Consider the following 27,742-nt stretch of genomic DNA (forward strand, 5'->3'; position numbering starts at 1 on the left):
CCCCTTGTCGCTTGAATTCAGGGCCGTTCGTTGTTTTTTAGTAATTGGTCAAATTTTGCTGCTAGAATTATGGTACAAGTATTTCATATAAATTTGCAGTTAGTTTCTTCCTAGATGCATTCACACAAATATTTAACCGTTTTCTATCAGTTTGACTTTATTAAATTTTATGTTTTTTTGGGGGGTTTTTGATCTAATTTTCGTCCTACTAAGCACAATCCGCGCTATACCTCTCTTTTTTGAACGGGTTTGAACAAATTTTTTGAATATTTTTGTCAAAGTAAATTTATTTACCTTTTCATACGTACCGTTGGATTTGATAAAGAGGCAAAAATTGTTTAGATATTGTTCTGAATCTAATACTGCTTCTTGATTCTATATTCGTCCTACGAGTTTCAATTCCGTCCTAACGCATTGTAACGCCATTAGATTTTCTTCGTCCTACGGATAAAGGTAGAAAAAAAGGGATTCGCTAGGAGCGCTTCTTTTGTTTTGAGAACAATGAGCGTACATATTCATACAATGCGCTCTAATAAGATTTATGTTGTAGCTAATGAACTAACGCATCGGAACAAACCTATTATTGATTTGTGCAGGGTGAAATCATTGATATTATTAATCTTTTTCTGAGCGATAGAACGGAAATGGGCGATTACGACGAAATAGCGCTCTACCCTATAGAGAGTAGAAAGCAAAAAAAAGTCAATTTTGAATAGGCACGAATCAGGTTGATCATCTCCAATTACCAAACTCCCCTGTTGGGGAGGGATGGTGAGGGGTATCCCTCTCCGCCACCACTGGCAAAAGAGATGATCGCTATCGACTGGATGATTACGTCAGAGGACGACTTGAGTGTGAAACAATCGTTAGAACTTTTGACGTAGAAGGTACAGGGGGTAATCCGAAAATCTAAATTGCGACCGTCACGAAAAGATGTAAGGTATTGAACGCTTATAACTTTGTCATTTATAGATGAAATTAAAATTCAAATACACAAATCGATAGGAAATAACTCTCGTAAGCTGTTACAATAAACGCCTTTTCAATTTTTCATAAAAAAAAACTGTTTTAAAAATGTACAAATAAAAAGTGATAATTTTATCATTGTTTTCATGAAATAAACGTTCTCTCCAAACCCAGTCGTGATAATCGAGTACCATTTGGTTGCACATCGTGCTGCTTGTATCTGAACAGTTATAAAACAGCGCTGCTAATGTGCCTCAACTCATTTTCGCTTCGGACGGCGGGTAAGCAGGTAGCAGCAGCAGCAGTAGCAGCAGTATGAAGGCTGTTCCTGTCAAGCACGCAACGTTCGAGTTTTGCACCTCGAACTTTGCGCGTCGTTCCCGTCGAGATCAGTTTCTGGCGGAACTTGAACGGAACTTTTAGAAAATAAATTAAAAAAGGTTTTTGTCATCTACACCAATTCTACAAATTTAGTTTGCACTTTTATGAAAGTTATTTCTAAAGGCAGGTATTAATGTGATTGATTTATCAGCATTAGTAGTAGAATTGGAGCTGTTGAAGAATTAAACCCAGTCCCTTCTGCGTGAAAGCCCCAGCACGAACCGCTGCCTCATCTGAGATATAATAAAGTGAGCTGTTGTCCCGTCTACTGTTGAAGTTTTCAGTGCCAGCTGACTGACTTGAATACGAAACACAACACCTTGATGAATTTTAACACATTTGTGGCGCAGTGGTTAGCGTTCGTGGATCGCATGCTGAATACACGGGTTCGAATCCAGTAAATTGCTTTTAATTTTTTTTATGTTTGGATAGAATGTTGATGCACTGCATAAATAAAAGAATTATGATTTATTCGGCCAACTGATCATTTCATATTTACGTACATTCAATTTTGTTACTAATAAAGGCTTGTGCGGATTGCTTCATATGGATTGAAAGTTCTGTCGGAACTTTATTTGAACTTTATGGAACTTTAAAGTTCTGTCGGAACTTTATTTGAACTTTATGGAACTTGAAAGTTCTATCGGAACTATATTTGAACTTTATGGAACTTGAAAGTTCTGTCGGAACTTTATTTGAACTTTATGGAATTTGAAAGTTCTGTCGGAACTTTATTTGAACTTTATGGAACTTGAAAGTTCTGTTGGGACTTTATTCGAACTTTATGGAGCTTGAAAGTTTTGTTGGAATTTTATTTGAACTTTATGGAACTTGAAAGTTCTGTTGGGACTTTATTCGAACTTTATGGAGCTTGAAAGTTCTGTCGGAACTTTATTTGAACTTTATGGAACTGGAAGTTTCGTTCGGAACTTTATTTGAACTTTACGGAAATTGGAAGTGATTTTAATCGTTGAATGCGGCACTTTTGGTTACTTGGGGAGCTCGTTCTTATTCATGTAATTTGTTCGTTCGGCTATAACAGCCTCGGATGGTCATTCGTAAAGTTCCTCGTACATTCAACAAGCGTTCTGTTAAACTGCCGACTGGTTGCTGCTGTCTTTGAAATTTTGTTCGTATGTCGTGAGACTGCTACTACACTACCAGCAACCGGTGGAAACTAACGATTTCAAATTGGCTCACGTTGACTAGCCTATTGGTCCCAAGCAAATCGATTAACGTACCCCATTCTTGTCAAAATTCTAGTACTACACTCTGTATGTTTTGGTTCGCTATGAAAGTTTGACAGATAAAATGAGGGGTTAGTGGATTTTCCTATGTTTCGAGGGGTGCATCGATTGGCGTGGGACCGAAGATGGTACTTGGTACCTGGATGGTACCAGAGCTGAGCCAAAAAGTTGAGCACGTTTCTTCGGGACCTTCTGGTCTTAGAGTTACCTCTATGCTACCAGTGTGACACTGAAGCTTGCTCAGTTGCTATCACTTTCGTACTGCCCATTACAAAATTATCATCCGATATTTTCTTAAAAAACGCGCGGTCTTGAGCAAGTCAGATATTCCGACATTCCGGCGAAAAATATAAGCCTTCCGGACACCAACCTGACTTCTACCAAATCCCAACCCGATGTTGGCCCGACAATGATCCGACATAAACACAGAATTGACATCGATCCGACATTTGGCCCGATGTCAATCATAAATTGACCTTACATTGATCCGACATCGGACCGACATGTCTGTTCGGGATCATTTTTCTGTGTTTCTACCATACTCCACTGCCGTATATTAATTGTATATAGGGTAAACGCTCCTATAGTTGCGGTACGTTAGAAGCGTTAGGTTCCTATAGTTGTGTATTGAGTCTTCATGCACAACTATAGGAACCTAACGCTTCTAATGTACCGCAACTATGGTAGCGTTTCCCCTAATGTCTCGTGACAGCCTTTTCGTGAAGTGAAGGCTGTCATGACGAGAGAAACATTGAAAACCGGGTCATAAAGAAATGTTTAAATACAGCCCATTTGGTTCACTACATTCCAAGCACGATGATTTTAGCAAAACGGGTATAGATGCGACTGTTAGCCGGCGCCGGTGGTGTAGTGATAAGCGTGACTGCTTTCTCACCCCAATGGGTCTGGGTTCAATCCCAGCCGAGGTCGGTGGGATTTTTTTAAGGCATACAAATCTCTGGTCACGTCTTCCTTCGGAAGGGAAGTAAAGCCGTTGGTCCCGGCCCATGTGTGTTGATTGGCTGCGATATCCTACACAGGTGTGGAAGCTGCCTTCCTGCACATTCGATTACCGTCAATGGATGGCAATCGATGTCCGTCGGTGATTGGCTGGCACTAGATTGCGGAACAGAGATCGACGTTAAATAAAGGAAAGAAGAAGAAGAAGAAGACGTGACTGTTCTAATACAGCTTTCATTCGTTCGTGCGTGCGCTGTTGCCAATACACTTCGAATTCAGATCTGAACGTACGGTAGCAAGCGGTAGTAATGGGGTGTTTACACTTATGCTATTTCACTAGCGCTAATGAGCTAGCTGCTAGCAAAAAAACTTATTAGTATAATGTAAACAGGGCATCAGCGTCTACGAGTAACTGAAATTCGTGCTAGTTGGCGTGTACACTAGCGCGAGTAAATCCGCACCGATGTAAACACCCAATAAAGCACACAAAGCAATAGCATAGCAGGCTTGATGGAGCCTCACTCGCGAGTTTGAAATGAGCCGAGCGTAGCATTTTTCTGAGGAGTAGAATGCCTACTGCCAAATCATTCCACTGAGCTTCAGAGCTTGTGAGCGAAGGGGGATAAAATTAGAGTGAGGTTTGCTGCCATTCATGTTCATGTTTTCTATCACACGCTCTTACTCTCACTCTGGGTGAACTTTGAGCTTCTTGCGTCGAACAAAAAAGTCATCCGGAGTCTCGAAAAGCGCCCCTCACGTCAAATCATCTCTCGCTGAAGTTCACTATCCCTCTCTCTCGAGGAGTTTTTGTTTACTTCTTCCATATTCCTACCGCCACTCACTCGAGGTGAGGGCTGGCTAAACTCGCAGGACATGAGTGTTTTAAAACCTCCAGTGAGTTTGAGGAGTTTCAGCAAGCCTGCAGCATAGAGGTAACTCTAAGACCAGAAGGTCCCAAAGAAACGTGCTCAACTTTCTGGCTCAGCTCTGGTACCATAGAGGTAACTCTGAGACAAGAAGGTCCCGAAGAAACGTGCTCAACTTTTTGGCTCAGTTCTGGTACTATCTTCGGTCCCAAGCTAATCAATGCACCCCTCGAAACATAGGAAAATCCACGAGCCCCTCATTTTATCTGTTAAACTTTCATAGCGAATCAAAACAAACGTAGTGTAGTACTAGAATTTCGACTGGAATGGAGTACGTTAATCGGTTTGCTTGGGATCAATAGGCGAGTCAAGTAGTGCGCCAATTTAAAATCGTTTGCTTCCACCGGTTGGCAATAGTCAATTCAGGTATAAACCAACTGTCGCGAGAAGGCTGTACTATTTGGAAGCCTGCTTCCGACTGACTTGTCCCTGTCCCATCGGCGTTCAGTCCATCAGGATATCGAAGTCGTTGAGCATTTGACTACCTCCAGCTTGCGAAGGTTTACACATTTGAGTGCTGATCAGTTAGGAGGATTGAAGTACACGTCAACTTCAGTAGATTCAACAACCCAAAAATTGGTTAACTATGTTGGGAATGACGAGTTGACAAATGAACAAAGTCGATCGTATTTCATTGTATATTATATTATACATTATAAAAAAAAAGTCGATCGGATTCATGTTGATGTTTGACCGATCTGGGTGGATTCTACCCATCGGTTAGTTTTTGTATAATTCTAGAAATCTGATTATACTCACCGTCATACTTAAACGCTATGCTATTTTAATTTTAATCATCCGTACGATTGCCTGTGGCGGAGTGTATAGTAGCGCAGAGCATCATAATCTTATAAAAATACCGGGATCGAATCTCAGCGATGGATGAATTCAAAAATAAAATTAAAGTCCAACGGAGACAAGACGGCATCAGCATCTCCACAAATAAACAAAAACGGGTTCGTGATACTTTTTATTTTGTCTCAGGTCTATTTTAACCAATCTTGGGTGCAATTTGGGAAGACTTATATGAAATATTATTATAGAGCATTTCTAGCTCAAATCGTTAAAAAAAATGTCAATTTTGTCTAGACCCCTTCTGATTTGAATGAAACATTGCTCACGTGTTCGCTGCTACTAATGGTTGCATTTTTCATTTAAATATGATTTTTTCCTCCAGAGTAACTTTTGAAAAGGGCGTATAAAAAAATTGATTATTTTTTATTCAAAAAATCATAACTTGAAAACTATTGATCTGATCAAAACGGCATATGAGAAGAAGTTTTAGGTAATTAAATTATCTTTGCGAAAAAAATTCGTAAATTAGTATTTAAAAAACGTAAAACGATGATTATCTCAAAACACCCCCCCTTCGATCTTTATAAATTTTTTTTTCAAGAAAATTGATGGAATACCCTTGAATTTGGTGAAAAGTGTATGCTGGTAACTTCCTTAAAAAGAAATCTATAATATTTTTAATTTTTGTTGATTTTTACAAGTTGATGAAAATGCATATTTTTTTGAAAAATAACAATTTATTTGGATTCTACGCATAATTTTCGATAACTTTGCATATAGGAACTTTTTTCCTAAGTCCAGCCGTTCTCAAGTTAATGCAAATTAAAAAAATATAATTATAACAATTTTCAACATTTTAGGCCATTTTCAAATGTTCGTCGAGATGTCCAGCAACGAGATTTTATTTCATGATTGTATATTAAAAAACAAACAATTCATTCTCAGATATGGTAGCTGTCAGACTTACCCGTTTCTATCAGAGAAGCACGTTGATGTGGTCAAATGAAAGATTTGTTGAGATAAAAAACAGTATATATTTATTATTTTATTTTACAACTCATATTATTTGAATACATTGAATAATTTGGGTGTATCGTTTGAATTAGAGAATATTTTTACTGCAATTTGGTTGTTTGAAACTGGAATATAGCCAGGGTGCCTTCCATTCATTTTGACTAAAAAAATGTTTTATGAAATTATAGAATAATAGGATATCATGATGATATTTTGTACGTGTAAGTAATAAGAAAAGATTGTAAAGTTTGTGTTTCACACATCAAACCAGCAAATTTAGCTTTTACAGAGTCACAATGAGCGTTTTTCTGATCGCCTCTTCGCGAAGAGTGAAGAGCGAAGAGTGGGTGAGATAAATTACAAAATCGCTTATTGCGACTCTCATGTGGCAAAATTGGCAGGTATTATGTGTCAAACACAAACTTAACAATCTTTTCTTGTTGTTTACATAATCAAAATATTTTCATTATGTCTTATTATTCCATAATTTCTTAAAACATTTTTTTAGTCAAAATGAATGGAAGGCACCCTGAATATAGCAATGATATTTTCGAGTTCCAGGAATTGGTTTCACTTTCTTAAAAATTGGATCAAATTCCGTGTCAGCCTTTTTGTATTCTTCCGTAGAAACATAACAAAATGACATTTTTGTTTGAAGATCTTCTTTACGACTATTTGCCCAGTCGTACAGTTGTTAAGGGTTCGTTATAGGGTGCTCGTGTTGCTTAGCTAAACTTGCTCTGGTTGCCATTCTCTTAAGGGTACCGCCAATCGCATCACAATGACCTTTGCCGTGTGAAGTTGCAAAAAAATGCCATTCAATTTCTACATTATGCTTATCTTGCTTATCACAAATGCTAGCAAAAAATTTTATGTTTTTGTACTGTGATGCTGCTCCATCTGACATAAAAATACACTTTTGGACTGTTATTTGCAACTTTAAAAATTCTAATCATTTTGAGATAAACAACTGAACTGCTACTGTGTCATGCTTTGAAATTGATTTAGGTGGAGGTTTACAACACTTGAAATTGTTATCCATCGTAAAAAACTACTTGCTTTTTAACTTGAAACACTAAGAGAGATGAACTGAATGGAACAGGTGAAGATCGTCCCAATATATATATATATATATATATGTATGTAGCAGAATAATTACAATGTTGACATTATACCTATCTTCATTAGGTACAATTGATTATAGCAAACTTTTTTAAGTGTGAGTGTAAGAAGCCTCCACGGGGTGCCTTTTTATGTAGTTGTGATATCGCGGGATGAGCTCTTAAGGCACAATATGGTATACGTCAGAGAAGTACCTAGAGAATTTATCTCAATTACAGGTTTAATAACATATTTGTTTACCTGGTTATGTTTTGAGCCTATGTTATGACATACACAATTCTATCCAAGTATACAACTAATAGAGGACAGAAAAAAGGCACATGAGTGGGTTTGTTGATTATTTGGGTATATTTGAGAGTATTTATTTATAAACTTGTTTCTTTTCCGCTGCGTCTAAATAGAAACGGGTAAGTCTGATAGCTACCATATTTGAGAATAAATTGTCTGTTTTTTAATATATATTCATGGAAAAACATTTCGTTGCTGGACATCACGACTAACATTTGAAAATGGCCCAAAATGTAGAAAATTATTATAATTATTTTTTTTAAATTGCATTAACTTGAGAACGGCTGGACTTAGGAAAAATATTTTTGTATGCAATGTTTTTGAAAATTATGCGTAAAATCCAAATAAATTACTATTTTACTAAAAAATATGCAATTTCACCAACTTGTAAAAACCAACAAAAATTTCAAAAAATCATAATTTTTTTTTTAAGAAAGTTACCAGTATACACTCTTCACCAAATATTAGGGCATTTTTTCAGTTTTCTTGAAAAAAAAAATTATAAAGATCGAAGGGGGGGTGTTTTGAGATAATCATCGTTTTACATTTTTTAAATACTAATTTACTAAGTTTTTCTTTCAGTGTATTTTTTTCCGCAAAGATAATTTAACTACCTAAAACTTCTTCTCATATGCCATTTTGATCAGATCAATAGTTTTCAAGTTATGATTTTTTGAAAAAAAAATAATCCATTTTTTTATACGCCCTTTTCAAAAGTTACTCTGGAGGAAAAAATCATATTTAAATGAGAAATGCAACCATTAGTAGCAGCGAACACGTGAGAAATGTTTCATTCAAATCGGAAACACTCATGACCAACCGGTTTGCGTTTTGGGCTGGAAATGCTGTATATACATAATCTTCGAGTTTTACACTAGTCACCCGGAGACAACAGAATGGTTTCTGGTTTTTGATGATCTGGAACGGGCGTTGGAAATTTCAATCCTATCGTATGACAAACATTTCATAATTTTGATTGTATAATAGGGTCCATACTATTAACACAGAGAACCCAAGTAACAACCCAAGTAACAATCTAAATGCTTGGAAGATTTATTCTTATTTTATCATTGTTTTATCATAGCATCCCTTCCAGCCTGTGGTTGTATTACGGTTTTGTGTGCTTGTCATAAAATCAGGCCGTCAAGTCGTCTATAAAACTGTTTTATGACTACTAAATTAAAACTCAGACTTCATAGTTTTAACGGTAGCTGTAAGGTGGTTCTGCATCACTACTTATAACTGAAGAATAAAACCAAAACAAAACATACACTTATGTTTTATGGTACACTTTTTATGACCGATATAAAACTTGAAGCAGTCTTAGACCTTCATTAAAGCTTCATTACAACTATCATCTTTATCAGAGGCCTAAGATTCACAGATAAGAAATATACTGCTACAACAAAAAATACTCTGAAATTTTTTGTCATTATAAAAAACAAATCTATTCAGATATATGAAATGAAAACCCCTTCAGTGCTTCTGAACACGATGAAGATGAGACGATCGACAATATGAAACTCCTGGAGGAACTACAGTTATACGATCCCTACATAAGGCACAGTGCGGTGAAGGAGCTCTTAAAAATATTGAACAAGCGGCTTTCCGATACACTTCCGAAAGATCCACGAACCCTTCTTAAAGCAACGCCGACAGTTTCACTAAATCCGTTTGGAGATGGCCAGTATTGACATCACGGCTTTAAACCTTGTATTGAAAAAGCTTTTAGTGGATCCAATAAGCATTTCTTACATCTTGATTACAAGCGAAAATAGGAGGATCGCTTGGAATGTTGACTTTTTGACAGGTGGTCATGGTTTTTGTTTTGTTTTGATTCGCTGTACCGAATAAAACCAGCAAGCTAGTTATATAGCTTAAATATAACTTAACGCTCTCAATTTGGACTACGAAATGCTAAGATACAACCATTAGGTTTATGTTATGCTATAGAATTCCAATCTAGGAGAATATGTTATATTGAGGTATTTTTAAGGAGTAGCAAGTTATAACGAAAAAAAATGTCGCCGTATGAACAAATTTCACACAGTATGAATAATTACGCTTTAATTGATAGGCAATAAAACACTTTCATACATCTATGTATAATTAAATAATATGTGACTGGTTGTTGCTCAACAGTAGAAACAGTTTTGTACTAAATAGATAATCGTTGAATGACTCTTTAATGCATGGTGCTAATGCAGACAAATTAAAAATATCCCTATATTTTAGTATTCATATGGCGCACTAAATTTATGCTCCTATTTGGTATAATAATCACCATAAATATTGCACGGCATGCTGTGAAACCTATACAGATTGGTTTAAAATTATAATAAAGTCGTCTTATTTTCAATGTACAATAATATCAGCCATTATTACCAACTGACAAGGATCATGATTTCACATCAAACATCGAAAGAATAAAACCACAATAAAATATTTCTCAATATTAACTATCATCCAAAAACCCCAAGTTAAAACCTTCAAAGTTGTCAAAATGTTTTGCGTATCATGTTTTTTCAACTTCTTCAGGAGCGATTTATGCGGTTGTAATATAGTTTTATGGTAGTCATTAGAAGGCTGTTAAAAATTTCTGACCTGGAGGAGGTTTTATGTTTTCATTTTTAACAATCACGTCTAGAGTGTGATAAAACTGACATAAATCCTATGCTCCTAAAGTAGTTCGCATATCAAGTTTTAATGACTGCATTAAAACTGGGCCAATTGGCCATGACATGGCTGTATTGCGGTTCTCAGGAGATTGTTGAAGCAATGTGGTCGTCAGTGAAGGTTTTATAATTTGGTTATATCAACTGCTATAAAACTTAAATAAAACAAAAATTGTTGCTTGGGAACTTAGCTTAAACAATTTTTTCGAAAAATCAAATTAAAATACGTTAGAAACACTAGCGCCACCATACGGAATGGTGCGACTCGAGTTATTACTTTGTGTGATTAATGAGTAAACTGAACTAAAATTTGGGTTGACCTTATTAACCGTATATTCAAATGAACTGTCAAATCAATTCAAAACAACTAGACAAACTAACAGAAATCAATCGAGTTGTGTGGTCAATGTGGTAAGATTTGAACACTGCTTACCCTGCATCCGTTCTTCCAGGAAATCGAAAAGCCTCCAGGGAGAACATAACTTTTTGGTTGCAAGCGCTTGGACTCCACGTGAGAAGAAAATAACCTGTAGTTCGGGCAATTCAGCATCCTTAGAAAAATTGTGGAAAGATTTTCGCTTGGTAACACCTTGTTTATTTGCGCACCAATGAAACTCGCACTTGCGGCCCATGTTTTGATCGGTTTTAAACAAACAATGTTTTGCTCACAACAATATTGACATTTATGTTAAGATGACGTCTGCCGGTCATCCACGTCGATGGGAAGCGACAATAGCGCCATTACGATATTACTACCCTAATAAAAATGTTATGGTTAATTTGCTTAACGACGTGTTCAAGGTATCATCCAAACCATTTGTGGAATAGTTCAATGATTTGGGTTATCGTTCGTTTATGGTATTTTTTTATTAGGGTAGTTTCAAATTTCTATCCAAAATAGCAGTAAATTTCTTACACACTTTAGGAATTTGACTTGGATGTCTGTTCTCTGTGCTATTAAGTTGTTTGCCCAAAATGACACATGGCCATTGATAATCGTTGCCATAAAACATGTAGTCGCAATCATCAAAAAGTTATCATCATCAAAGTCAGTATCTCAATCGATATTTTTACATACATTTTACATACACCTGTTGGTCCATGGAATGATGTCTATTTGCTTCTGGATGAAAAATCATAAATTTTGAGTCGTCGGACGATACCAGTACATGAGGTTGTGGAAGTGTCTTTTTATGCCCTATAGGAACCAGTGCCAGGTAGCACAATGCACAATATGTAACTTTTGCCATTAGGAAGGTTAATGAAACTAAATTCACATAAAAATTATCAGAGCACGCTTAAAAAAATAACTGGAACATCCCCAGCTCGCTCCACCGTGTGCGACTGAGCTGGTCAGTGCGAAAAGTGAACAAACAAATAGCACCAAAAGGGAGACTCGAAAAAATGTTGTGATCTCGAATTTTAGGCTGTCGACCGCGCGCTTCCCAGTGGATGCTGCTACGCCATCGGCGCCTTGAGTTTGCGAAAACATAAATGATTCGAGTGTAGATTTCCCTCTTCAACTTTCCTGTAACCCCTGGTGCCTCCTGCATATAGGTTGTCAGTCGTACCAGACGATCCCAAAACAGTTTAGCCACTAGTTTGTGAATGGTCAAAGCATGGACTAGAGAAAAACGAAGATTGAAAAGTGAAACGTGATGGCAACGACGAACCGTAGTCGCAAAAATATTCTCACACTAAACGGTGTCAGCGGCTTCAATGGGGTGCATTTAAACAATCAGCACCATCATCAACATAATCTGCTCCACCAGCCGCAGTTGGCTCAACCGCAACATCCGCTGCAACAGCAACAGGATGCCAGCGCTGCCGGTGTCGTCGAAGGACTCCCGAAGCCATTTGTGTCCGCCATGCGCACGTTGTTCGATATTATGGACGACGACAAAACTGGTTTGGTGAAGCTGGCCGACATCGAAGATCGTTGGCAGGACGATGGCTCCAAGGGTCTGCCGCGAGGTGTAATTGATAGTTTGCGCAAAGTTACGCCCCCTAATGGGTTGCTCTCGTTCGAGCGTTTCTGCAGTGGGCTCAAGATTTGCCTGGTACGAAATCAAACCGAAGCGAGTAGAACGAGTCGATTCTCCAAAGAGTCAGAAAAACTACCCCTCTCACCGACCAAACTCTCCGTTCGGCCACCGTCCGCACCGTTGCTCGATCTGGATAACATATCCAAACCCTCGTGGACCAGCACTAGTGCCAACACAGCAACGGTCAGGCCGAACAATGCCATGCCAGCGCAGAAGACACTCAGTATGCCGCAGCTCAATCCAGACAGTGACCTAGATCTGGAATCACCCCCAATTATCCTTCCGGGAGCTTTCGGCCCTCCCAAGCCCCCTCGAGTGTCGCTGAACCTTGAACGAATTCAGCCAGTGCAAGCCAGCTCGAACATCGACAAAGCGGAAATTCGCAACGCTCTTCAAAACTGGCAAATGTCGCTTCTCATGAATGAAACTGACAAACCGGACAAAACGCATCTCCGGTTGGCCCGCGGGTCAGCCGACGGTCAGATTGACCTCTCCAACACGAGTTCATCACCCTCGTTGGGCATTCACACGACCGGTCTGTACCAGAAGAAGAACGGTGGTGGTGGTGGTGGGAGCAGCAGCCGACGACGAGAGCCCCGAAGGCATACGCTGCAGAATGGCGTCGATTACAATATGCTCAAGCGGCTGAAGCAGATCGAACAGGAGAAAGACATCCTGCTGCAGGGGCTGACGGCGGTGGAGAAGGCTCGCGATTGGTACCTGAAACAGCTGTCCATCGTGCAGGATAAGATCAAGTATCTGGGCCGGTCCGGAGCGCATATGGTGAGTGCAATATGTATTTGGGTATGGGTGGGTCAGAAGTGATAAGTATAATTGAGTTTTAGGCGGTGCAATTTATAGTGCACATCACAAAAATATAGCCTCCGGAAGTTTAAACTCATTTGATAAGAAACTGACTTGGCACAAACCATTTGAAGTTTATATGGAAATTACTAAAGGAAAACCAAGCTAATTGTTCATTGTTTTCTAGCCTTTTCCATATAGTACTGTTAACAAATTCTATTGCTATTCTTATGGGAATTTTTATCAGCTACAACTTTGCGGAATATCGTTTTTCAGCCAAACGTCAATTTAAATAGTTATTAATTGTTTAAGAGATTGATAATATTATGGCAACTTTAAGCAACTGTATTGTGGGCAACACTGTATTCTGCAGTGTGACATAGTAGCCATGATTTTTGTCCTCTATTCTACGCGCCATAAACAACAATGTTGCCTGCTGAACAGTTGATTGCGCATAATCATAAGATATCAGTGACATGAATCATTAATAATTTTTGTTCCTTACATTTGATCGAAAAGTGGTCGCCAACAAAATTGTAGCTGAGAAAATTTTCAACAAGCTCAGCTATCATTAAAAAGTAGAGTGAACTGGTGAATTTTGAGATATATATGAATCGAAATTATGGTTTCTTCATAGTAATTTCCATATAAACTTCAAATGGTTTGTGCCAAGTAAGGTTTTGGGAGGATAATCAGGACCCAATTTGGAACCGTTTCAAATTTTGCATCAGTCTACTAACCAGCCCAAGGCTAAACGTCTCTCTAATAGAGAAATCTAATTTAATCTAATCCTATCAAATAGCTTGGCATAAGAAATAGTCGTTCGATTCATATCGTCATAAAAAAAATTGCGCTTTGCTCATTTTCAACTTCTTTTTTTTCTGAGAGATTTGTATGAAATACTTCACGGTAAATGAGGGAAATGATGTAGGGTTTTTGATCTAATTTCCATCCTACTAAGCCCAACCCGCGCTTTACCTCTCTTTTATGAACGAGTTTAAACGAAAAATGGAATATTTCTGTCAAAGCTGACTTTTAAATTTATTCACCTTTCCATACGTACCGTTGAATTTGATAAAGAGTCTCAAATTGTTGATATATTGTTTAAAATCTAATACTGCTTCCGGATTCTAAATTCGTTCTACGAGTTTCAATTCCGTCCTAACGCATTGAAACGCCACGCCTTCTTTTGTTTTGAGAACAATGAGCGTAAATATTCATACAATGCGCTCTAATAGGATTTATGTTGTAGCTAATGAACTAATGCATCGGAACAAACCTATAATTAATTTGTGCACGGTGAAACCATTGATATTATTGATCTTTTCTGATCGATAGAACGGAAATGGGCGATTACGACGAAGTAGCGCTCTACCCTATGTAAATAAATTGGAAAGCCAGCTTTTGTTGGTCGAAAAACCCAAACTACAATATGATTCTCCTGATGCTCGGAAAAGATTGTTGACTTCCTCACTCACTAGGCATAATTTCCAATGTTTTTTTTTTTTAATTATTTTGTAATTTTTATGTTAGTTTAATTTTCGAACAAAGTTTGTTTTCCCAAACGCATTACGTGTAGAAAATCACAGGTTTTGTACAAAAATATGCTTTATGGAAAAATTTGCTTGTACGCTGCAGTCCATTGTAAGAAATGCCATTGCATTTGTTGTATGAAATATATGCAGGGGATGTAATAAATCCATCCTAAAATAATATGTAAGATAAATTCATTTTGCTTGCAGGACTTTCTTAGTTAACGAGCTCTTCAACTTAACTTTAACTTTAATACTATCTTCGTCTGTATGGAGATTTTGGAGATATTTTGAATATTTCCTGCTGTCTAGGAAGGATGGCTCGAAGAATATCCTGTAACTTATACAACGTTTCCTGAACATCTACAATACTCCTTTTAAGTTTTACAGAATTTCCTCAACTTCTAGATCTCTGAGAAACTGCAACGAAGTTCCCTAAGCTGAAGCGAAGATCTCAGAAGTTCTAAGAAGTTTATTGAACTATTTTTAGCTCTTTTACAAAATACCCTGAATTTTTTCAAAATTTCTTCTACAATGTTTGCTGCACTTCTACGTTTCTCGTGATGTTTCACAAACGAAATTTCTTGAATGTGTACGTAATCACAACTATGCCAAGTGAATAAGGCTTCAAAAAAGTGCCCTGAAATTAAAAGACTTTAAAATATCGTTATTTAAGGTTCAATTTTATTAATCGCTGTTAAATAGTAACAAAGAACTTGGCAAGCTTGACAAAATACCGGCGAATCATAAAAAACACCAAAAATTCTGGGGGGTGCCTGGATAATTCTGGAGGGGGTCTGGCACCTTTGTCACCCCCATTAGCTACGCCAATGCGTGTAACCATCGTTTATCCTCATAGAAGTGTGTTTAACTTTTGTTTGCCTGTGGAAAATTTTAAAAACGTGTTTTTACTACTATTTATAACACAGTACTATTTAAATAAAACAACTGGTTTATGTTATCTGCAATTTACTCTAATAATCCAAGAAACATATTCTAGTCTTAATTTTCTGTGAATTCAAGATGTTTGCATGAATAAACATTTATGAATTTTGGCCCAATGTCACCCCGTCTTACGGTACATACAGGAACAGGAGTAGAGTAACCCTTTCTGATCATTTTAAGCGCCTTTACCAGTTACAAGAAGTCTCAAATTGTGCTCCTTTTGTATGTTCAGCATCCAGGAACAAAGTATGAAAAGTTATGCCATATTTCGGACAGCACATTTACGAGAGTTCACTTTCTAAAACTAACAACAAACCATCGGAAGATGCACATTTAGTTTTTTCTACCGAGCCAAAGTTTCACTGAGATCTCAGCAAACATTTCATTTGTTTGCTGAGATTCAGCTAAGTATTATCCGAGACTCAGCAATCAAATGTCACTTTTTTTATGCTGAGATCTCAGTGAAACTTTTTTTTTGCCGAGATTTGCACAGCCGAGCTCGGTAGAAAAAACTAAGTGTGTGTAGAAAATAACTTTCTGGCAAAAGTGTAGTGAAATTATTTACATTACAGTCAACACCATACTCAGCAGGTGGCTAAGAAGAATTCCTCAGAGGCTTTTTTTTTCTTTTTTTTGTATTTATTTAAGACATTTTACATCCATAGATGCATTCATGTCTGTTTCAGTTTAGTGTAATGATGTGTGGGTGTGAGTGTTAGTGTTTATGGTTAGTTGCACTTAGCTTTGTTTCGCCTCCTTCTGGTTCATCGTTGATCATAACATTGCATCTCTTTTACTTCTTCTTCTCAATGAATTTCACTTTTACTTCTTCTACCTTTTCTTCATCTTCTTTCTGCATCATCTTCGTTTTTTGTTCGTAGCCTTCGTCCGTTTCTTGTTATTTTGTTGACGGGTCTCCTTCATCTTGCTGAATTGGCTGCGTCATCTTCTTATATCTTCTTCACTTCTGATCATTTGGTATTCTTAATGGTATGCTTAATGATAATGCTTAATGGTATTCTTTTTCATTCACTTTTAATCTATCTTCTTCTTTCTTCTCACCATACTTCAAATTATTTTCTTTACTTCTTCATCATCTTCTTTCTTCATCCTTCTTTAATTCCATTGCTTTGATTTCCTCTTCTACGTCTTCACGATTTCTCCAGATTTTTTTGCTATTTTCCGCTTTATCTTCTCGATCTTCTTCATCTTTTTCCACTTAATTTTGCGTTCCACCTTTACTTCATCATAATTTTTCTTTTGATCTTCTTCTTATTCTTCTTCTTCTTTTTCTTCCATCCGCTATCCGCTTTGTATTCCTTGATGACCTTCACTTTCTTTACTTGATCTTCATCCAGTTACATGTTTACCTTCATCATATTCTTCCTTCCTTCCTTGCTCAGTTAACTGTTTCACCTTCTTGCCGCTACACTGGGCTTCGGCTGCTCCATCTTCTTCACATTTTTCCTTCCTTGCTTGCTCCGTTATCTGCTTAACCTTCATTGCCATTACACCGGGTTTCGGCTGTTCCTTCTTCTTTTCTCTGTATCCTTCAAATTTTTCGGTACAGTCCAGTTTGCCGTAGAAAATTCAGCAAATTGGTGGTTTGCTCCTCAGAGCTTCCTAACGCATCTCGCAAGCTTGTTATGTCAATGTCGTTCTCTTGTCGTTACCTTTCATAGTTTTTGCACTGCAAAATCACGTGTCGGACGTCTAAAACCGTTCCACAACAACTGGGCGGGGCTTCCTTCTTCAATAAGTACGTATGGGTTAGCCGCGTGTGACCAATTCTTAGTCGTGTTAGCACACGCTGGTCGAAAGTGCTTCCCCGTTCCGTCCACTTGTGTGTGTCGTCTTTGACTTCTCTTAGTTTGGAGTCTCTGGTCGCGAACCATTGGTCGTTCCATCGTTGGCGAATGTTTTACATCACCATTCTTAGCGCATCATCGCCTGGGATTGGTACATCAATGGGAGTTTGTGTTCTCGAAATGTTTGCCCACCGATCAGCTTCGTTGTTTCCGTGGATGCCGGCGTGTCCAGGTATCCAGCAGAAACGGACGGATTTGTTTCGTGCTATTTGCTCCACTTCCAGCTTCATCATCATCATCATCATCATCATCATCATCATCATCATCATCATCATCATCATCATCATCATCATCATCATCATCATCATCATCATCATCATCATCATCATCATCATCATCATCATCATCATCATCATCATCATCATCATCATCATCATCATCATCATCATCATCATCATCATCATCATCATCATCATCATCATCATCATCATCATCATCATCATCATCATCATCATCATCATCATCATCATCATCATCATCATCATCATCATCATCATCATCATCATCATCATCATCATCATCATCATCATCATCATCATCATCATCATCATCATCATCATCATCATCATCATCATCATCATCATCATCATCATCATCATCATCATCATCATCATCATCATCATCATCATCATCATCATCATCATCATCATCATCATCATCATCATCATCATCATCATCATCATCATCATCATCATCATCATCATCATCATCATCATCATCATCATCATCATCATCATCATCATCATCATCATCATCATCATCATCATCATCATCATCATCATCATCATCATCATCATCATCATCATCATCATCATCATCATCATCATCATCATCATCATCATCATCATCATCATCATCATCATCATCATCATCATCATCATCATCATCATCATCATCATCATCATCATCATCATCATCATCATCATCATCATCATCATCATCATCATCATCATCATCATCATCATCATCATCATCATCATCATCATCATCATCATCATCATCATCATCATCATCATCATCATCATCATCATCATCATCATCATCATCATCATCATCATCATCATCATCATCATCATCATCATCATCATCATCATCATCATCATCATCATCATCATCATCATCATCATCATCATCATCATCATCATCATCATCATCATCATCATCATCATCATCATCATCATCATCATCATCATCATCATCATCATCATCATCATTATTCAGCTGCCCATATGATGTATTCTAGGATAGCTCAGATGGCAAGGCAAGCGGCTGGTTATCGGAAGGTACACACTGAGGCAAAAAGGCCTAAGAATTTCATCAGCCTCGACTTTTTTTTATATTTAATGCGTTTATTTTTCCAGGCTCATTTGCTATAGCTTTGCGGAGCCAATATTCATTGATTAGATTACAAAATTACTTAAAACTAACGTTAGTAAAGCAGGGGCCGATTACTCGCGGCTATCTCGAGGTTAGGGGTTATGATTATGAACACAAGGTTTGGAGAGCAATGTGCCTTTGGTCTCGAACTAAGCGACACTCTGATGAAAAAGACAAACATGGGGGTACACCGATGGGCAGCTAACAACTTGGGAGATGACACTAACTACTAAATCCTCAGATCTATCCGTTTTAAAAACACATACATTAAATTCAAATAGTCGAGATCTCGGCTCGCCAAGACATCTCTAACGGGTATCGCGGGTTGTTTTCCTCGGGCCCTGAGGGATGTGGGTAACTCAGATCTGTCAACACGGTGTAAGGTACATGACCAAACAACATGCTCGATATTGTGATAAGCACTGCCACACGCACATAAATTGCTGCCTGAGAGCTTAATTCGATAGAAGTGCGAGTCTAAGTGATTGGCCATAAGCCTTGATATAACGCGTATAAAGTCGCGGCTCATGTCCAACCCTTTGAACCATGGTTTGTTCGACACCTGTGGGAGAATAGAATGTAACCATCTTCCCAATTCACCATCATTCCATTTTTGTTGCCAACTGATGAGGACTTGCTGGCGAGCAATGGAGAAAAATTCGTTGAAGGCGATTTGTCGCTCAAAAATATCGCCTTCCATAGCGCCCACCTTAGCCAATGAGTCCGCTTTCTCATTACCCGGAATTGAGCAATGAGATTGGACCCAAGCTAGGGTGATAGTATAGGAGCAGTTAGATAAAGCACTCAGTTTAGATCGTTCGGCAGGAAATACGAGGAGTGCTTCATAGGCCTCATGAATAGCCTCGACTTATGAACAACATATATGAATTTCATAAGCGTGACCTATGAATTCGGGTAACATTAGGTAGCCCTTATACGCCTTTAACCATTTCATTTTCCCAAGCGTTGAAAGACGAGTGTCAACAGCCTCAACGTCCATTTTCCGGTTCCAGTCTGCTCCAATTTTTTTTGTCAACATTATTTTCCATAAGGCAAATCAATGAAATTCACATTCATTTCTTATGGCTAAAATTCATAAGTGTTTCTTATGGAATTCTTACGTTCTTTTTCCTGCGTGCATGGTTCGAATCCCACAAGCAGGATTCTGCTGCAGGAAAATGAGCATAACAAAACCAAAATTCAAACATTATTAAAACTCAAAAATGCAGGAAAAAAAAAACATTCATAATTCACTTATGCGTTGCATGTAAGACATCTCACTTTTCATTATTTGGACATAAGCCATTCATGCGCCACATGTTTGAATTTCATAATGCGCATTTTGAAAGTTGGAAGAGTGTTTATTTGAAAAAAATCGTAAGGAACATTATAATATTCAGACCCAAAATTCAAGATGAAAGTAATTATTGAAATTGAAGACGGTACCGGACTAATACAAGTCGAAGCTATGTAATATTTGTAGCGGGAATTATCTGAAAAGTCACCATTAATAAGGCAGAAGTCAACAGACTCATGAGTGTGGTAATTATTCCGCTCAAAAAGCTAGAGCATTAAGGGTTGATCATAAATTTACCTTCTGGACCGATTCATTTTGAGAAACAGGCAGAACTACGAGTAAGCCGTTCTTATTGCAAAACATTCTTTAACCGGGACCTTGCATCAGTCGGCATTTAACAAATTGCGGTCTTTTCATGTAATTGAGAATCCTACTGTGGATCCAATGCATGATTTATTCAGCAATGGAACTTGTAAATACGATTTTTTAGCATCTCTCACTCATCACTGATTCACTAAATTTTGAAATTTTTCATTTAATTTTTCATTCGCTTGGTATCAAAATTCATAATGTAGGTAATTAAAAGAGTATGTTTCAATTTAAAAAATTCCTAATGCGTCATTATGAACTAAGGGCCCATGCATTAATTATGTCACGCTAAATCGAGCAAAAAATAACCCCCTCCCCCCCCCCTATCGTGACGTTTTTCCTATACCTAATGCATTGCTTGACACAAAATCTTAGACCCCCCACCCCCCCTTAGAGCGTGACATAATATATGCATCAACTCTAAGTTATGCATTATTATGATGTCATTACCAAATCCTTAAGAAATTCCTACGAATTGATTTGCCCAATAAATTTGATTTCATAATGTAACGTATTGAACATCATGAGAATTGCTTGTGGCTAAATTTCAAAAGGTGTTTTAATGAATATCTTATGTGCATTTACCTGCGTGCATTAGACTGATGCAAATTTTGACATTTTCGCTCCACAGTGCTCAAACGGTTCCAAATCGGGTCCTCATTAGTCTCTCAAAATTTGAACTCATTTGAAAAGAAACTGACTTGGCACAAACCATTTGAAGTTTATATGGAAATTACTATGGGAAATCCAAACTTTTTGTTCATTGTCTTCTTACCTTTTTCCATATGGCACTGTTCAAAACTTCAAAAGCAATACTTATGGAAAATTTTCTCAGCTTCAACTTAGCAGAATGTAGGGTTACGGTATGTAATGTGGGTCTAGTCCTTTCATTCGGCCTATCACGCAAATAAATAATTAATTAAGGAATATTACACAAAAAATAAGGAAAATATTGATCACTGATGATTGATAAATGTGTACCACACACAAATCAATTTATATCACAACATTTCAATACATTTTCAGCTCTCGTAAGTAATAAAACTGGTTGAGAATATCACTCTGTTCGGAGTTTTTAGCCGCCATGACTTCTAAGGTTAAGATGGGAAGGTTGCACTGACGATCATCAAATGGCCTGATTATGGCATTTATTGAATGGAATTACCTGATAATACACACTAGACGTAAAACTCACAGTTACTGTTTGAATATTTTATGTTTATTTTAATTGTTTAACAACGTTTTCACAAGTAAATCATGGACCCAACTTTAGGGACACATTTCTTTTCTATGTTCCTAACTTTGGCCCATGAAATTCATTTGACAGCATATAGCAATAAGAGTAACGTCAACAATGTGGTTTGCATTTGGATGATAAGGAACGAACAGGAAGGGAGATTTTTTCTGCCAAATCTGTATAATGAACATCACAATGTTTTGATTTAGATATTCTGCGGTCGAAAGACGATAAGCGAAATTTTTAATTTTTAATTTTTAACTTGAGTGATTTAATGTAGTTTTCGTAAAATTTTCTCTAAGAAATGTTTTGAGGAATGAAGAGTATTAAGTTAACAGTGATAGTGATAAAAAAAAATACATAAGAAAACGTTACCAAGAGCGTTTTTTTTGAGAATCAAACAGGATAGGACGAAGTTGCATCCATAAATAGACCCAATTTGGGGACAATAGACCGATATTACATACATTTCCCTGGTGAGTTTTTGTCTTAAAAAAAGTAAGTTTTTCAACTTTTTGCGGTTCCTGATAGCAAACGACATGATAAGCATATCTAAGCATACCATTTAGCAGTAGAATATCGTTTGCAGGTAAATTAATTGATGAGTTATGATTAAAAACGTAATCTATGGCTGCATATTAGACCGAGGTTAGGGACGTATACCCTAGTTGTTGAGCCAAACGTCAAATAAAATAGTTATTAATTGTTTAAGAGATGGATAATCTTATGGCATGATCGAGCAGCTGTTTTGTGAGCAACACTGTATCTTGCAGTGTGACATAGTAGCCATGATTTTTGTGCTCTATTCCAAGCGCCAGAAACACCAATGTTGCCTGCTGAACAGTTGATTGAGCATAATCGTAAGACATTAGTGGCTTGAATTATTGATAACTTTTGATGCTAACATTATATTGAAAAGTGGTTCAGGACTAAGTTGTAGCTGAGAAAATTTGCTACGAGCTCAGTTATCATTTTTTAAAGCAGAACTATATGGTAAATTGTTAGATGGATATGAACAAAACATTTGTTTTTCCCATAGTAATTTCCATATAAACTTCAAATGGTTTGTGCGAAGTCAGTTTCTTTTCAAATGAGTTCAAATTTTGGGAGACTAATCAGGACCCGATTTGGAACCGTTTGAGCACTGTGGAGCGAAAATGTCAAAATTTGCATCAGTCTAGCGTGCATGCAACGACATGTCTAGATAGAGCTGGAATTAGGGCCTAACAGCTTTTGTAAACAATGACTTCTCTTAATGATTTCTTGGAATTCAAGGCTCGCCCACACAAACCAACATCCTCAACGGGTACGGAAAGACTTTCCCTATCCGATGGTTATGTTGGTCTGCGTGGGCGTGCCTTGAATTCCTAGAAATCATCGATAGAAGTAATTGTTTACAAAAGTTGTTACGCCCTAATTCCAGCTCTATCTAGATGTATCCCAAGTAATAAAATATATGCATAGAATTATGTTGAATAAACTTCGTTACAACCAAGACCAGTCATACAAAGGTAATACAAACTGTTATAGAACCTAGGGCACGCAATAACCTTTAACTCCAACGTAGGCAACGGATGTAATTAAATTAATTCCATTACCTACTGCTTTAATTACATTAATTACACAATGTAGAGCAATAACTACATTTTAACATCATTAATTACAGTTGAAATTTCGTAATTAAAGTACATTAATTACATTTTCAATACTTTTAATTACATTAATTACGGATAGATAATTTTAATTACCTTCAGTACTACTTCAAAACGCATTAATTAAGTACTTTTGATTGCATTTTAACTTCAACGGTCGGTTCTTTGTATTGCGTGCCCCTCGTATAGAACTGGTGTGTTGCTTGGAATGTATGTTATAAATTTTCCAATATCTGTGTGGTGCGTGTAAGAAAAATGAAAACAATATCTAAAGAAATAATCAAAGCTGTTCTTATTTTCGGGTATATTTGCCCGCAGAATTATCTAGCCCCCACTCCAGATAAATTTTCTAGCTACGCCAATGAAGAAGTCGTTTATTCAATAGGCGATTGTTTGTTGGGCTTTTCCTTCTTGGCATTGAGCTGGGAATGTAAAATGGAATTTTGCTTAGTTGATGGATCATTCTCATCATCCGTGAGCATATCAAATTGAATACTCAAATAAATTTCATCAGAAGGGTGATCAAGAGATTGCCTTTTTCTTTTGCGAAGTTAAAAAAATGTTTAAATTGGTTGTAGCTTTAGGTAGCAGTAACACTTCCTTCAGCAAAAAGCAATGCGGACTGACTTCAATCTACTTTATATTAGGTTTCTACACAAACAACATTTCACTGACTACCCCAACTAATTTGACTAAATATGGTTCCCTTCCATTTTCAGGAAACCTGGACCGATACCCATCAGGAGCGCTTGGATCTACAACGGGCTCGTGTTCTGGAGGTGAATCGTCACCTTATGACGCTGGCCGAGAGCTGGGAACGTGGAGGGTTCCCTATGCACATGAACCTAGCTCTTCGTCCACCGGGTACTATGTCCTTCCATCGTCCACCGCAACACCAACAACAACAACAACAACAACAGCAGCAACAGCGTGCACAAGCTCAAACCCAACCTTCCGCAAATCCACCCGGAAGTGGTCAACAGACAGAAATGGTCAACCGACTGAAGCAGCAGAACGTGCAACTTTCCGAGGAGGTTAACCAGAAGAACGAAAAGCTGTCACTGCTAGAACGGGAAAAATCTTCCCTGATACGAGAGCTGCTGCAGCTGCAGCGAGCCAACCGAGCCAGCAGTATGACTTCCAACACCGAGGAAATGGTGTTTTAAGGTGTCATGTGTTAAGGTAGATAGGGAAATTTGGCCATGTTTCGATGGAGATTGCCATCACAGATTTCGTGCTTTTCCGAGTTACAATCGCGCTAGTCAGTTTAGCAGATTCACAAATAAAACCCGAAAGTATCTTAATGTGTAGTGTAATCATAGGTGGAGTTAGGCGGAAGTCTTTCATTGTGATTTAAGGTGTTATTTTGTCGAAATTTTTTTAACCGATTGAAAATTGTTTTGAAAATAAAGATTATTTTTGTATGACATTGTTCAGAGTGGTTTGGGATGATAATATCACCAAATGGATTATTAACACAATGATTTGGAAACACATACACACACATTTATTGCATATAAAAAATAAAATAAACCATCAAAATTTGAATTGATTTAATATGGCCAGTCATCTATTTACTCTTTGCTACTTCCTTCTGAATCAGATCCCAGTTGACTCCATTGTGGGGCAATTTGCTCTCCAAAAATGGCGAAAGCCACACAAGATGCCACCGTTCGCCCAGTACCATTATCAGATTGTTCAACCGGCCGTGGTCGTATTCGTGGGAGTTCCTCTCATGTACCACGCTTCCACTGAGAATCAAACGACCGTGGTACACTAGGAGCACCCCCGTGAACAACATTCCAATCATGTTGATTAGATAAATGACTAGATAATACTGCGTCGTTGAGATATCGATTAAAAGCATCGCCAGTGGAAAAACGATCTTCACCAGCGACGTCCAATTGCGAAACTCTTCACCGTGAACGAACCAGATGAAGTAGTTGTTAAGTATACTTGCATAAAACGTCGCTATAAATAGATGAAGTACAAACATGATGAAATAGCGGTGATTTCGATGGCCAATGCAGCATCCGGTAAACACGCAATGGTGATCTCGCTTAAGAACACAGGTCTCGCAGATGTTACAGTGCCACGATCGGGGTGGTGCCACTGCTTCGCACGTTGCACACAAATGCCACGAACCCGACCCCAGCCCGGAGGAAACCGCTACATTCGTTGGCACACTGATGATTTCCGTACCACAGCTGGTATCGCACATGATCGTTGCCAGCATATTGGCACTGATGTTGTACAGCAGAAACAGCGCTGGGACAAAGTGAATCCAGTTTAACACAGAATCCACCCCGTGAACACCCGGCATCACCACGTACACCTCGAACCAAAAAGTGACTGGTATGATGCCAGCCATGAATATCGTCGCCACTGCATCCTGCACGCAACGGGGCAGAAAGCGTTTTCGAATCTGCATCCTATTTGGGTATTACAATAACAGTTTAAATTAATTTATTAAATTTAAGATTAAATCGACTGATATGACATACCTTCCCAGATTGCTGCTGTTCACATGACTACAAAACAAGACAACAGATACGCAGGGGAAGCATAAATATGACATTATGCTTATGCTGTGTATCGTCTGGTGACACCTACCTGTGAGAGAATGCAAACTGAATCGAATGTCGAGCTAATGTCGACCATCGGTAGAGCGATTTTTGTTTGAATTGATGGTTAACCTATAAAATATCAAAATGGCTAAAGTCGTTCAGTTTTGGTCGTACAAAATGATCTGATCAGTATATAGTTCATTTAATACTTATACTTTTGGATTCTTTGTCTCCATGGACACTTTCAAATATAAATAAGTCGTTGAACAAGAACATTTGGTCCATTTTTTTAAACTTTTTGCTAGTACGCTTTTTTGGGGGGCCTCCCTTAGCTCAGTCGGTAAGCGCAGCTACAAAGCAAGACCATGCTCGAGGTGGCTGGGTTCGATTCCCGGTCCGGTCTAGGAATTTTTCGGAATGGAAAATTTCTCGACTTCCCTGGGCATACAAGTATGATTGGACTTGCCACACATTTATACCAATGCAAAAATGGTACAAGCATCGAAAGCTCTCAATTAATAACTGTGGAAGTGCATCTAGAACACTAAGTTGAGAGCACGCAATACGCTTATATGCGATATGCAATAAGCTTGAAATGCGAAGAAGAAGAAGCTAGTACGCTTTTATAAAAGCATGCATGCATGATTGACCGCCCACGGTTGCTGCTCTGTTATTACACAGAGAAACCAACAGATGATGTTTGGGACTAACATTCATCCTCAATGTGTAAGAACTGGTGATCTAATATTTTAGCAATACCAGCGCCGGCCGTGTCCGATTGCAGGTCAACTACGGAATGGGAAGGAATGTGTTGACGTGGTACTCGCTGTGAAGGAAACCGAGAAATCCTCTGCGCTTCCACGAGAAATCACTGGGATGTTGGATGTGGGGAAAGGTTGCACACGCACACGTAGGGATCGTTTTTGGTAGAGCAATTATAATACACAAACACACACACACGCGCGCACACTCATCAAATTTCTATTTTTAGATCAGGACCCACACTGTGGTAAGTGATGCGATCGGTGTTAAAGAAGAATTTGTTTTCATTAAAATCTAGTGGGTATAGAATAAGGCAAAGTGAAAAATTGCATGGAAGGGGACGGGCCTGGGATTGATGATGATGATGATGGTCCCACCTCTTAGGGGCTGTTCATAAACTACGTAGACAGTTTAGGGGGGGGGGGGGGGTTGACAATTTTCCACGGCCCATACAAATTTTAAAAATTTTGTATGGACAATTGTCTACGCAGGGGGAGGGGGGGTCAAGAATCCCAAAAAACTGTCTACGTAGTTTATGAACAGCCCCTTACCCCTACAAAGGTTTGAGCTGGACGAGTTATCTTTAAGATAATTAAATATAAACATTTTAACCAGGTTTGCAAACAAAATCGAGCTGGTTACAATTACAGTTATAAATGTCCTGTTAAATATGCTATAGGCATCAACCAAAAACATTCAAAGGTGTAACTAGTTATCAAAAGTCCAAGTATAGTCCTCGACAATACTTCCATTTACACGTGACCTGGGATTTACACGTTTAAGCTTCCGCAGTGCCAGGACTATATCCAAGGAAACGACTTCCAGCCAACCCTTTACTAATTCAAGGCTTTTGCCACAATTTCCACGTATTAGTCATTTATACCTGTATTCCGCGCGCGAGGCTCAAACCATC

At 38.0% G+C, this 27,742-nt stretch overlaps 2 protein-coding genes across 2 annotated transcripts; one reads left to right on the forward strand and one right to left on the reverse strand.

Moving 5' to 3' along the window:
• Positions 1-11,951: 11,951 nt before the first annotated feature.
• On the forward strand, positions 11,952-24,927 carry LOC135697963 (suppressor APC domain-containing protein 2-like). The gene is made up of 2 exons (XM_065217841.1): positions 11,952-13,202; positions 24,220-24,927. The coding sequence occupies exons 1-2, from the start codon at positions 12,033-12,035 to the stop codon at positions 24,664-24,666; spliced, it is 1,617 nt and encodes a 538-aa protein (XP_065073913.1). The 5' UTR covers positions 11,952-12,032; the 3' UTR covers positions 24,667-24,927.
• An 80-nt stretch (positions 24,928-25,007) lies between these two features.
• LOC135697923 (probable palmitoyltransferase ZDHHC24) lies at positions 25,008-26,028 on the reverse strand. The gene is made up of 2 exons (XM_065217784.1): positions 26,005-26,028; positions 25,008-25,932 (listed from the first exon to the last, which is right to left on the reverse strand). Exon 2 carries the CDS (start codon positions 25,929-25,931, stop codon positions 25,071-25,073), a length of 861 nt encoding a protein of 286 aa, XP_065073856.1. The 5' UTR covers position 25,932; positions 26,005-26,028; the 3' UTR covers positions 25,008-25,070.
• Positions 26,029-27,742: the final 1,714 nt, after the last annotated feature.

Source organism: Ochlerotatus camptorhynchus, unplaced genomic scaffold (assembly GCF_037179485.1).
Source record: "Ochlerotatus camptorhynchus isolate MF236.1 unplaced genomic scaffold, CSIRO-AGI_Acam_v1.1 ptg000080l, whole genome shotgun sequence".
In the NCBI taxonomy this organism is placed as follows: domain Eukaryota; kingdom Metazoa; phylum Arthropoda; class Insecta; order Diptera; family Culicidae; genus Ochlerotatus; species Ochlerotatus camptorhynchus.

Bases quoted from the DNA above. Each gene is read 5' to 3' on its own strand.
- LOC135697963 (XM_065217841.1), top strand. From the start codon at position 12,033: ATGGCAACGACGAACCGTAGTCGCAAAAATATTCTCACACTAAACGGT. The intron at 13,203-24,219 runs GTGAGTGCAATA...TTCCATTTTCAG, and splicing joins GCCGGTCCGGAGCGCATATG to GAAACCTGGACCGATACCCA.
- LOC135697923 (XM_065217784.1), bottom strand. From the start codon at position 25,931: ATGCAGATTCGAAAACGCTTTCTGCCCCGTTGCGTGCAGGATGCAGTG.